Here is a 13,442-nt window from a genome sequence, read left to right as displayed (position 1 = left end):
CAAGCAATGCAGGTGTAGAAGCACAGTGGCTAAAAAACTCCCTAGAAAAGGCAAGAACCTAGAGGAACCAGGCTCCAGTCCTCTTCTGGCTGTGCCGGGTGGAGATTATAACAGAACATGGCCAAGATGTTCTAATGTTCATAGATGACTAGCAGGGTCAAATTTGCTTTAAATGTCAGTTGGCTTTTCATAGCCGATCAGTCAGAGTGCTCCTGCTGTCTCTAGAGAGTTGAAAACAGCAGATCTGGGACAGGTAGCACGTCCGGTGAACAGGTCAGGGCTCCATAGCCTTTGAAACTGTTCTATAATAGAGTAGCCTACTTGGGCTTCTGAACTGTAGCCACAAAGTCGCAACAAAAGTATAGGCTATGCGCTTAAAGATCCGTAGGGGAGAGATCCCAGCAGTGGCACCTTGTCACAGAGATGGTTCGAGATAACAGACTCAATATCTCAATTGTCTTATTGGCTTTACGTAGTGCAAAAGGTTTGAGTGAGCATTCAGGTACGATTATATCGTTGAAATTTGGAATGGCCATTTTGATTTTTTGCAAGCATTTCGCTACACCTGCAATAGCATCTGCTAAATATGTGTATGCGACCAATAACATTTGATTTGAACAGACAGCAACAGTGAGAGAGAGGTACTTTGAGAGTTTGATGTTTAACAGCAGCAGCTCAAACCGTTTGGGCACAGACTTATATAGAATGACAGAGCACTGCAGACTATCCTTCCAATAGATGGCAACCCCTCCTCCCTTGGAGGACCTGTCCTGGCAGAAGATATTATAGCCTGGAATGAAAACATCAGAGTTTGTAACAGATTTCCTGAGCCGTGATTCGGAGATGGCCAGGACGTTAGGGGTGGTCGTGTGCACTAATGTTTTCAGCTCATCAAGTTTGGGGAGGAGACTCCGGATGTTCATATGCATAAATCCAAGGCTTTTGCGATTACAGAATTCCTCAAAAGTTGCGCTATTAGCATCTGGCATGACAGAGTTGTTAACAGAGGAAATGTCAGAGTCAGGGTTTGAATGTACATTACCAGAAACCATCAACAGTAATATGGTAAGGCCATGACTGTTATCGGTGCTCTCAGGCTGCCGTGCGCATGAGAGGAAATTCACAATAGGCTTAATGGAAAGCGTTTGGCCAAACTGTTTCATTAGCAGACAAGCAGACATCGGGGTAACATAGAGAATATCCCAAACAGACAGTCCCTAGAGTAGCCATGAATGAAATAACATCCCTAGATGAGGAGGTGAGACGCATCGATGTTTCACCTGGGGGAGAGAGAGGGACTGGCCCGAGGAGCTGGACGGGATGCAATGTGGCATTAACAGACGTTACATTAAAACAAGATAAATGACACCTCATTGCAGAGAGAGTAAAATCCCACCGCTCCAAATACGGGCACCGATGTGCAATGCGAGCACTCCTAGTGATCAGCTGTTGCGTGCTCTTTTTCCTCACCAGGGACTTGACCTGACTGCAGTTAGGCATCGTAACCGACTTCAGTTTGGAAATGCTCTCCTTCGATGGCCACTGGCACGCTGGAGAATTGTGCTGTTGAATGAATCCCAGTTTCAACTGTACCGGCAGATGTGGGCGAGTTGCTGATGTCAATGTTGTGAACAGAGTGCCCCATCAAATCAAATCATAGTGGCGGTGGGGTTATGACATGGGCAGGAATAAGCTACGGACAATGAACACAATTGCATTTTATCGATGCCAGTTTGAATGCACATAGATACCGTGATGAGATCCTGAGGCCCATTGTCTTGCAATTAATCCGCTGCCATCCCCTCATGTTTCAGCATGATAATGCACAGCCTCATGTTGCAAGGATCTGCACACAATTCCATTGCCTGCATACTAACCAGACATGTCACCCATTGAGCATGTTTGGGATGCTCTGGATCGATGTGTACGACAGTGTTCCAGTTTCCACCAATATCCAGCAACTTTGCACAGCCATTGAAGAGGAGTGGGACAACATTCCTCAGGCCACAATCAACATCTTGATCAACTCTTCGCGAAGGAGATGTGTCGCGCTGCTTGAGGCAAATGGTGGTCACACCAGATACTGACTGATCCTACTTTTCTTGGTTTTTAAAGGTATCTGTGACCAACAGATGCATATATGTATTCCCAGTCATGTGAAATCCATAGATTAAGGCTTAATTCATTTATTTCAATGGACTGAATTTCTTATATGAACTGTAACTCTAAAATCTTTTAACTTGTTGCATATTGCATTTCATTTTTGTTCAGTGTAATATTGAGATAAAAACAGCTGCATTGGACCTTTAAGAAATGCAATTGGTTGGTGGATATAATGTCTAAAATCTTTGATGGGCTGATGTAAAATGTATTGCAGGGAATAATCACTGTCAGCTGGTGAGGTTAACCTGGCACACGCTAGCCCTATGCTATATGATGGGATCAGCTACAATGTAGAGTTCAATCACATGCAACTAAGTCGACTGTTGTAACAGGCTGACGCGCATTTTCAGACCGAGGTCCTGGTTCAAATTAAACGTTTTCTAATGTTCGCGAGTATGGACCCAATGTGATCAAATACATAAATTTTCTGTTCACTGTAGACAAAGGAGAATATATGAGGTATTAATTGTGAGGGAGGAAGGCCAGTAAAGTGGATGAAAGCAATAGAGTTGGCTACAATGATTTATTAAAGTTCCTCCACTTTGCAGTCACAGTTGGTTTGTGGTCACGTCCACCAACCTGTCAGAGGCTTCCTTCCCATTGCAGTCAACTAGCCCACTGTTCCAGAGTGGGCCAGGAGAAAAGCTCTCAAAGGAAGGAAAGGACCAGACTAGGTGGGGAAGCCAACTGAGATAATACAGCAGATACTGTGTCATGAACATGGTCTCTTCTCAAGCTGGGATGCTAGCGATGTTAGGTATTAAATTGCTAGTATCTTGATGTGCACCTTTTTATCAAGATACCTTACAGTGAGGGAACCTGTGACAGGAGAATAAGATACAAGCCACTTTAGGGGTATGGAATGTATGATTGGTTGATTTGGACATAATAAGTACTGCTCTGATATAACTTATCCCCACCTCCACTGCCTTGACTACCGGTACACATATGTAATCTTGACACAATTCTGAATGTAATCCTCAATGTAAAGACTACAATTGTATCAGGTGCATTGGGAATTTGAATTGAGTCCATGTACCAAAATATTGTACAAGACTTTGCTAAAGTAGCCTACAAAAATGTTCAATAATTCTGCTCTGTTTTCTGCTTTTACAGCATGCAGTAGAATACAAAAACTGCTAGATTCTATGCTGAATTGTGTGTGGGAGTGTTTTGTGGTGGGAGTGTGTGCGAACCGCTATGTAGCCAATATTTAAAAGAGCAGCCTGTGCTCACAGGCAAGACTGGACTTGACTCTCTTTTTTTCTGGAGGACGCAGAGCACGCCAGAAACTTACCACCCAGTATGAACAAATAGTCTCTAAAAAATCTCCCCCGCCCTTATGCTGCTCTCTCATGAAAGCTGTTTCCCATCGTTACTGAAAAAATGGGGTTGTCAATGCATGATTTAACTAAACTCTGACTTAGCCAAAGGTATTAAACCTAGACTAAATCATTTATCAAATTAAACCAACTTGGATCAGTTTACATTCCCCTGTCAGCCACTGGGCTCACAGGTTAGCCTGACCTCCGCTTTAGCTGACCGTATCACTTTGAAGCTTAACATGAGTTGCTGAAGCCACCAACAATAAGTCATCACACTGTATTGATAGAGAATAGATAATGGTTATGAGGTACAGTAATAGCTGATTCGTTGTCCTCCAGGTTCTGCAGAGCCCAATAAGCCCCTGTCCTCTAGAAGGAGGGAATCCCCCGGACGATTGAGAAGGAGTGGGAGCCTTGACTTGGACCCTGACATCTTCAAATCGACCAACTTCTCTGACACAGAGGGAGGTGAGGAAGTCTTTACTCTGCTCAGCCTATGTGCCTTCTACAGAACGCAGTTTCATTGAAAGGTAACTGAAGGATCTTTGTGTTGCAGTGGTACACAAGGCCCGTCTCCTCCCCGGGACCCCCGGCGTGGAGCGCACATTCTCCCTCCCCTCGGCCCAGGGCACCTTTCTACTGCCCTCCTACCCTCTGGCTACACTCCCCGGGGGCCTGCCGACCCCAACACTGTCCCGGCGTCACGCTGAATCCTCACTGTCTATGTCCAACACCTGGCCCAACAAGAGAGAGAGCAGCCCCCACAGACTAGACCCCAGCTCCTGGAAATACATATCAAGTATGGGTCTGGTACCTACTGCATATTATTGGGTAGATCCTGGTCATCATGTTATTTAGTTGAGGCATATTGTTGAGTGCGCTCTTTGTCCCCACAGGTGACTTCTCATCCAGCAGGTGTTCTCCACGGCCTCTCCGTGCCTCTCTGGTGAGCTCCTCGTCCGCCTCGTCTTTCCGGCAGGCTCTGAGTGGGACGCGGACCGTGTTGCCTGTTTCCCGGTCTCCAGGCCTTCCCCTGCCAGAGCGGGGCCAGTCTCAGAATGGCCAGCAGTTCAATCCTCCAGCTCCATCCAGCCTGCAGTACCACCTGTCTGAGAGGAACCTGGACCTGGATCAATTCAGCCTGCAGGACCAAGATCAGGAAGATGACAACCTGGACCGGCAGGAGGTTAGGATCACTGTTTTACACACGGCTCTGCTTTTTATTTTATTTAACCTTTATTTAACTAGGCAAGTCAGTTAAGAACAAATTCTTATTTTCAATGACGGCCTAGGAACAGTGGGTTAACTGCCTTGTTCAGGGGCAGAACGACAGATTTTTACCTCGTCGGCTCGGGGATTCGATCTTGCAACCTTTCGGTTAGTAGTCCAACGCTCTAACCACATAGTGAAGTCTCCAGCTGAATGTAGCTAGGACACTGTCTGAAAGCTGCCATCTTGCCATCAGAGATTTATTCATAGCTGTACCCATAACTCTGGATACCTCAGTGCTGGAAGATGGAATGTGGATCATGCTTTCCCTTTATTAGTACAGCAGTGGTGAAATGGGTCATATTTGCTGACTAAGTATCTGTGTGGTAATGTTAGTGCTGGGTAAAGAGACTTGATATCTACGTTGTCATGGATATACACCCCTGCATACAATAGTATCTGTATTCACAGCACACTCTCACCTTGCTCTCAGGTTACTGATGAGCTAATGTGTTGTTGTTGTTATTTACAGATGCTGAACTCTCTGCGCTCCCTGCGCTGCAGTGCAGCTAAGAAGAAGGCCAAGGTGAGTCTGAGTGGCTCAGACCATGACCCAGATAGCCCTGACTCAGCCATGAAACTGGAGCTGGCTCTGGACTCCCCCTCTCAAACCTCCCCCACTGTCACCAGCCCAGCTAGCAAGAGCGTCTACTCACCCCCAAACTCTACCCTCAACAGCACCAAAACCAGGTACATTCCACTAGATTCTAAGTAGGCTGTAAGTTGAACCAAATGAGATCCAATTTCAAGAATAATGGGGGGGCAAAGGGGTCAAGCTATGATATTCACGCCTTCAAGTAGACACACACCAAGGTCTGATAGATATGATATGATATCCCTTCTGGTGAATCACCTCTGACCTCTGTCAGCAGCCCTGGGAATTCTGCCTCCTCTTCAGCAAAGCCTCACATTGCTAGACTGCCTTCTGCTAAGCTGAGGTCTTCTGTCTCCATGGATGCCAGTGCCCTTCAAGGTACAGTGAGGATTTGACGTATAAAAGGATCTCTCTGATTAGTGTTGTTTCTGTTGCTGTAATAGTGTGTTTGTGTGTTTTCTTCACTAGGCTTTGATAAAATCATACCTGAAGTAAGTGTGATTGGTCAAAGAGTCCCGTACTCGAATGGACCTATGGAACCTGAGGAAGAGGACCGGACTAGAGAATACTCTCCACCCCCAACTAGACCAGACCTGCAGCAGCCAGTCGAAGCCCTGAGGTCTGCCAAAGGTCAGTCACTGCAAGGAGGTCTGCTCCATTAAGGCATATTACTCTCTTTAAATGATGGGTATTTTTCTATATGTTTTCCATATGTTTCAGTGGCTTGTTTAAAAATAAATCTGATATTCTTCTCTGTTCCTCAGGGTCCCAGATCTACAGCAACAGGAACTCGCCACTCACTGACATGCCTGAAGGTGTGGTTGGCAGAGGTCAGTCCTTAACTGTCTCCTTTTATTTTACGACTCTGTGCCATTGTTCAGATGTCCATGATGTCCAATACTGTGTTCTTAGGTCATGGTGTTCTGGCTCAGGGCTGTGTTTAAAGGAAACCTCCACCCAAAAACCATATTTTGGTATTTGCTTCATTAGTCCATTGTTGATATAGTCCCAAAATGTTTTCCATATCAGCAATCAAGTTTTAAAGATGTATAACTTTCAAAATACAGAAATACAGCCGGTATGATGCATTTTGCATCATATGATGCTGCGTTTTGCATCATGTAAAATGACTCAAATGTAGAATATGATGCAAAATGGATCATACTGGCTGTATTTTTATATTTTGAAAGTTATAGATCTTGAAAACTTGATTGCTGACATGCAAGGCCCTGCCTGGGGGCCACACAGTATTCGGGCCCAGTCAAATAATTGTTTGGATTAACTCTTGTAGTTGGCAATACACTTAGCTTTGGCACAGTAACAGATGGAAAGACTTGCAGAGGAGAGAGTGCATCATATTTTGGAAGTCATCACTGCTTACAGTATTCTGTAGCTATATAAATGCATTGTACTGCTCAAGGTTTCAACTTTGTATTTATTATGGATCCCCACTAGGTAGTGCCAAGGCAACAGCGACTCTTTATGGGGTCCAGACGTATTAAGGCAGTTACATGCAATTAAAAACACTATATTACATTTCAGATTTCACAACACATTAAGTGTGTGCCCTCAGTCCACTACTCGACTACAACACAAAATCCATGTGTACGTGTGTGTATAGTGCATATGTTATCACATGTCTGTGCCTGTGTCTCTTCACTGTTCCATAAGGTGTATTTTAGTTTTTAAAATCAGATTTCACTGCTTGCGTGAGTTACTTGATGTCGAATAGAGTTCCATGTAGCCATATGGAACTTTGCTGAGTAACGGTTTCAATGAAAACATTAGCTTGAGCGCTCTTGAATCTTCCTCACTTCCCCCTCTGCAGGAGTGTTTGGCTTGGTGATTCTGTCCAGCCGTCCAGGCGTTGCCATGTCGATGGAGCAGGGCGACTGTATGACCAGGCTGCACAGTGACCCTCCAACTGGCATCTACAGCCATGCTGTCCTCAGCCACCACCTGGACCCCGACTACAGCCCAGACGCAGAGGAGGCCAGGGTGAGCAGATCCACCATACTGTACATACACCACCAACAACCTCTGCGACTACATTTCCCATTTGGTATTACAGATTGAGAGAAAATGTCCCTCTACCACTGCTACCAGTCAGTTACACCTGTGACATGTATTTGGCTGGAGTGCTGTGTGTTTGTCTGCAGGAAAAGGTGAGAACGTCTAGGTTTGCGCGGAACAAGATGAGGCAGCAAGGATTGGCGCAGCAGGAGGGCCAGCCTGCCCTGGGAGATCGTCAGAAAGCTGACAGGATGCGCCTGCGCCTCAGACAGGGGCAAAATGACGTGGCTACAGAGGATACAGCAGCCATTTCCAAAGGTCGAATGTATTTTCCTTAACCCTCCAATACTATTCATAAACCTAGTACAGGATTTCCCTTGATACACTGGCTTTTGTAATGTTGCCAAATGTTGTCATGTGCTTGTGGTTCATCTCTACAGTGTTTGTTCTTCTCCTAACAGACTTGCATCTGAACGGTAGCATAGTGACGTCCACCAAGGCTGACTCTCTACCAGACGAGTGTCCAACCAGCCCTGCCAGCCCCCTGGGACCCCAGAGCCCTATTAAATGTTTCAGTCCCCCCCACCAGCCTAGCCCCCCCACGGTCCCTCCCAACCCCAGGAGCACCATGGCCCGCCTGAGGAGGGCTCCCAGTTTCAGCAATACACGGCCATCCCTCTCACACAGCTCAGGTCAGCAGAACAGTCTGGCAGTCATCATATAATCTCTACCTCTTTGCAGTTATAAGGTGGCGCCACACTGTTTTTCATCATAGCATTAAATACCGAACTGTATGTTCTGTGACGTCTCATTCAGTAGAGCAACTTAATGGTACTTTTTTAACATGGTGGGTAGATGAATCAGTCAACACATCATATGTCACTCTAAAGAGGTTTAGTGCACTACTAATTAGCCCATCACAGCTCCAACTGTAGCCGAGCTTGGCAACAGTAAATTAGATGTTCTCTTAGATAATGGAGCGCAAAGCTTTATTTTCACAGCTTCTATTAATAAGTCTCCTGCCACGCACGCTGCTTCATTTAGCCAGTGACTGTAATGTAACAATAGAGGGGTAATGTAACACTCAGCTGTGCGTTGTTGTCACTTGTGGCTTACAGTGCCTTCAGAAAGTATTCACACCCCATAATTCTTTCCACGTTTTGTTGTGTTACAGCCAATGTTGTGTCACTGGCCTGCACACATAATATATAATGTCAAAGTGGAATTAGGTTTTTAGAAATGAAAAGCTGAAATGTCTTTGGTCAATAAGTATTCAACCACTTTGTTATGGCAAGCCTAAATATGTTGTTTCCGTTTGCAATAAGGCCCTAAAAAAACAAAACTGTGGCAAAGAAATTTACTTTACAGTATGTCCTGAAGCGTTATGTTTGGGGCAAATCCAACACATCACTGAGTACCACTCTTCACATTTTGAATTATGGTGGTGACTGCATCATGTTATGGGTATGCTTGTCATTGGCAAGGACTAGGGAGTTTTGTTTTAGGATAAAAATAAATGGAATAGAGCTAAGCACAGGCAAAATCCTACAGGAAAACCTGGTTGTCTGCTTTCCAACAGACACTGGGAGACAAATTCACCTTTCAGCAGGACAATAACCTAAAACACAAGGCCAAATACACACTGGAGTTGCTCACCAAGATGACTTTGAATGAACATGACAATGATCAACAACCAACTTGACAGAGCTTGAAGAATTTTTTAAATATTGTACAATCCAGGTATCAAAAGCTCTTAGAGACTTAACCAGTAAGACAAAGCTGTAATCGCTGCCAATGGTGCTTCTACAAAGTATTTACTCGGGGTGTGAATACTTATGCAACTTAGATATTTCTGTATTTCATTTTCAATAAATGTGCAAACATTTCTAAAAACATGTTTTCACTTTGTCATTATGGGCTATTAAGTGTATAATTCAATTTAATCCATTTTGAATTCAGGCTGTAACACAACAAAAGTGTGGAATAAGTCAAGGGGTGTGAATACTTTTTGAAGGCACTGTAGATATTGCTCTCGAGTGGCGCAGCGGTCTAAGGCGTCACTATAGACCCTGGTTCGATCCCGGGCTGTATCACAACCGGCTGTGAATGGCAGTCAATTGGCCCAGCGTCTTACGGGTTAGGGGAGGGTTTGACTGGGGTAGGCCGTCATTGTAAATAAGAATTTGTTCTTAACTGACTTGCCTAGTTAAATAAAAGGATTTACAGTGCATTCGGAAAGTATTCAGACCCCTTGACTTTTTCCACATTTTGTTACATTAAAGCCTTATTCTAAAATTGATTAAATGAAAATAATTCTACACACAATACCCCATAATGCCAAGTCAAAAACTGTTTTTTGGAAAATAAAAAATAGATACCTTATTTACATAAGTATTCAGACCCTTTGCTACGAGACTCGAAATTGAGCTCAGGTGCATCCTGTTTCCATTGATCATCCTTGAGATGATTACCTGCATGTCAAAAACCAAGCCATGAGGTCGAAGGAATTGTCTGTAGAGCTCCAAGACTGGATTGTGTTGAGGCACAGATTTGGGGAAGGGCACCAATACATTTCTGCAGCATTGAAGGTTCCCAAGAAGACAGTGGCCTCCATCATTCTTAAATGGAAGAAGTTTGGAACCACCAAGACTCTTCCTAGCGCTGGCCGCCCGACCAAACTGAGCAAAGAAGAAAGAAGAAAGGCCTTGGTCAGGGAGGTGACCAAGAACCCGATGGTCACTCTGAAAGAGTTCCTTTGTGGAGATTGGAGAACCATCTCTGCAGCACTCCACAATAAGGCCTTTATGGTTGCGGCCAGACGGAAGCCACTCCTCAGTAAAAGTCACATGACAGCCTGCTTGGAGTTTACCAAAAGGCACCTAGCGTCATACCCAAGAAGACTGTAATCGCTGCCAAAGGTTCTTCAACAAAGTACTGAGTAAAGAGTCTGAATACCTATGTAAATGTGATATTCAGTTTATATTTTTTTTATTCTTTTACCTGTTTTTCATTTTTCATTATGGGCTGTTGTGTGTAGATTGATGTGGGGTGGGGGGGACTATTTAATCCATTATAGAATAAGACTGTAACATAAGAACATGTGGAAAAAGTCCATTATAATTGTGTTGTATTTAATTATGTGGTTGTGTCCTCCAGATGAGTTGTCCCCAGGCACTCCCAGCCAGAAGAGTGACCTGACAGAGCAGCCTGAACTACAGCCGTTCTCTAAACCTGAGCTAGCACTGACACAGAGCTTCAAACTCCTCAACTCAGACGACTGGTGAGTTTTATTCTTCATTTGGATCCCTATTCGCTGACGTTTTAGCAACCGCTAAACCTCCTGAGGTCCAACTGAACCTCGGCGCCAGCATTTAACCCCATACATAGACATTGTCTAGTCAGACCCAACGTCAAATGTTCATTTATAATTTTTGGATGCCTATAAGCAATAGATTGGATTTTCTCAATTTCTATTTCTAAATGTTTTAATGAAGGGAGAAGAAGATTGAGGGCTTGACCTTTCTCCGTGGTCTGACGCTGTACCATTCAGACGTACTGCGGAACAGGCTGCATGACGTCTGTCTCGCACTCATCCAAGAGGTACGACCACGACTCCTCATTCTTTTAGTCTTAAATAAATGTTAATGTCCAGTCCATTTACCTGGGGACCCTCATCCAATCTATTTTCTTCCTTCTAATCATAAGCTCAGCCACAATCAATTGAGTACAGGGTGGTCCTTGTAGACTCTAGCCGTTTGATGACTGATTTTTCCTGCGTCCTGATGAGGAAATGTGACCATTCAAGCCCTTGGTGAGATGGCTGAAGAAAAAATGGTCTAGCTGATTCAATATCATCATCATCCGAGTGTATTGCTCCCCAGGTGAGGAACCTTCGGTCGGGTGTGTCCCGTGTTGCTGTTGGGGCGATGGGGGAGCTGTACACCGCACTACAGAAGGGGATGGACCAGGAGCTGGAGGCCACTGCCAAGGCTCTGCTGCAGAAGGCTGGGGAGTCCAATGCCTTCATCAGGCAGGATGTGGACGCAGCGCTGGACAGCATGGTGCAACATTGCACCCCCACCCGCAGCCTCAACGCCCTGCTCACCAGCGGCCTCAGGTCAGACAGACACTCACTGTCACCAACTAGCACACTCAGCAGTTCAGCAGCAGTCCTTGAAATATATGCTTTGCTTGAAGATATTGAATCTTATCATTAAATTGGGCCATTAGGCTTTATTTTCTGTGGTGCTTATCACATCCCTGATATTGTCTCTTGTGAACAGTCACCTGAACTCAGTGGTGAGGAAGTGCGCAGGTCATCACATGGTCAACCTGATGGAGAACATTGGTGCTGCCCGCCTCCTATCTGGAGGGAAAGACCTCACCGACCGAATCCTACCTGCCATCATCAAGCTGTCACAAGACTCCTCCCAGGAAGCTAGGTAGGGAGGGAATTTTGTTTAAAACCAATGTATGTCTGTTTTAATGCTAGTAAGTGTGTCTGTTATCAATAGAATAAGTGGCATTGTTTGAGGCTGTTCTTCTTAGGTACCAGGGACGCCGGATGCTGCTGTTTCTGTCATTACACCCTGATTTTGATAAGATGTTGGAGAAATATATCCCTGCCAAAGACCTGGCTCCCATCAGAGACACTGTTTTTATTCTGAAGACTAAGGTACAGAACACTGTCTAACTGAGAAGGTGTGTGTGACTGTTATGAGTCATTCCTGTCGATTTCTGTCTCCCCCTGCTGGGGGCTTGCATTTTAAGACAAGGCACTTTTACTTTATGGTCCAATGCAACCATTCTTATCTCAATATGAAATAATTTCTGGGGAACAATTACTGTGATTTGTTTTCAATTAAAATGGTAAAAAAAGAAACAAAAATAGCTTCTTAGCAAAGAGCAATTTCTCAAGCAAGAATTGTGCTAGGACTGTCTGGGAGTGGTCTGAGTGGGAAACTGAAAACTAGCTAGAGAGGTTTGGAACTCTTTTTCTTGTTGGTCTTTTCACTAATTTACTACCAGGCCAAAACGCCATCCCACCAAAACAGGCAGTTTCTTTTTCAAACAGCTCTTACACAAAAAGGACATTATCATAATTTTCACAATTTCACAGTATTATTCCAACCTTATAGGGTGGAAATATACTGTATATAAAACACAGTAAAATCACGTTTTTGACTGCACTGGGCCTTTAAAGAAACAGTGGTTACATGTGTGTGATCCATGAGTTACATGTATGTTAATGTGGTCTGAAGGGCCTGGGAGAGATGCCCCAGGACACCCCGTCAGGCAGGGGCCGGCGTTCCCTCCCTGGCAGTGGCACAGTTAGGGCCTCATCTCTCAGCAGGGAACCCCTCAAAGTGGTCAACAGGTGGGCCAACACAACAACACTAACTGAAATGTGTAGCACGTCAGTCTCATCAAGTTTACACCCCTAGTATACTGAACTGTTATGGTTAAAGCCATGGCTAGCTTTGTTGTTTGTCAATGTACAGTACCAGTCAAAAGTTTGGACACACCTACTCATTCAAGGGTTTTCTTAATATATGTTGATTTGTTTAACACTTTTCTGGTTACTACATGATTCCATTTGTGTTTATTTCATATTTTTGATGTCTTCACAATTATTCTACAATGTAAAAAATACAAAAACCCTTGAATGAGTAGGTGTGTCTAAACTGTTGACTGGTACTGTATGTACAGTGTGTCAGTGAGAACTCCTCTCCATGACTTACCTACTGTTTGTGTATCTGCAGGGAGTCTGGGCAGTACAGCGGCAGACCTCAAGCTCACAGCATTGCAGACAAGACGGAGTACATCAAGCAGCTCACAGCTCTGCTGGGTTCAAAGGACTTCAGAGAGCGCATCAAGGGCATCGACCAGCTAGTGGTGGACTGCGAGCACAACCCCAACATAGTTATCGGCAGCATCTTTCCGGTAACTGACGTCATCTGAACAAAACCAGATATTCTTTGCCTTATAATATATACTAGTGGTTCGCGCGGGTCAGATGTTTGTTTGCCCGCAATTGCTAATAACCCAGCCTCAACCGCCCAACTACTTGTGAGAAT

The 13,442-nt window shown here is 44.6% G+C and overlaps 1 protein-coding gene across 3 annotated transcripts in view; it reads left to right on the top strand.

The window, feature by feature from the left end:
- The window catches only part of LOC139383478 (TOG array regulator of axonemal microtubules protein 1-like), a 34,217-nt gene that overhangs the window by 15,382 nt on the left and 5,393 nt on the right, over positions 1-13,442 (top strand). Inside the window, exons 3-19 of one of the 3 annotated variants that reach the window (XR_011628737.1) lie at positions 3,828-3,956; positions 4,045-4,287; positions 4,385-4,674; positions 5,230-5,447; positions 5,630-5,730; positions 5,821-5,982; positions 6,117-6,182; positions 7,181-7,350; positions 7,512-7,683; positions 7,827-8,057; positions 10,522-10,645; positions 10,860-10,965; positions 11,247-11,482; positions 11,649-11,807; positions 11,900-12,040; positions 12,627-12,742; positions 13,128-13,308. Coding sequence is in view for 2 of the 3 variants with exons in the window: in XM_071128033.1 (XP_070984134.1) it covers positions 3,828-3,956; positions 4,045-4,287; positions 4,385-4,674; positions 5,230-5,447; positions 5,630-5,730; positions 5,821-5,982; positions 6,117-6,182; positions 7,181-7,350; positions 7,512-7,683; positions 7,827-8,057; positions 10,522-10,645; positions 10,860-10,965; positions 11,247-11,482; positions 11,649-11,807; positions 11,914-12,040; positions 12,627-12,742; positions 13,128-13,308 (2,831 nt within the window). In the remaining variant the exon portion in view is untranslated. Of the gene's footprint in view, positions 1-3,827; positions 3,957-4,044; positions 4,288-4,384; positions 4,675-5,229; positions 5,448-5,629; positions 5,731-5,820; positions 5,983-6,116; positions 6,183-7,180; positions 7,351-7,511; positions 7,684-7,826; positions 8,058-10,521; positions 10,646-10,859; positions 10,966-11,246; positions 11,483-11,648; positions 11,808-11,899; positions 12,165-12,626; positions 12,743-13,127; positions 13,309-13,442 lie in introns of those variants that run through there. The other 2 variants (XM_071128033.1, XM_071128034.1) reach the window with 2 other exon arrangements.

This window comes from Oncorhynchus clarkii, chromosome 25 (assembly GCF_045791955.1).
Source record: "Oncorhynchus clarkii lewisi isolate Uvic-CL-2024 chromosome 25, UVic_Ocla_1.0, whole genome shotgun sequence".
NCBI lineage: Eukaryota > Metazoa > Chordata > Actinopteri > Salmoniformes > Salmonidae > Oncorhynchus > Oncorhynchus clarkii.
This window is presented reverse-complemented; position numbering and strand designations above follow the sequence as displayed.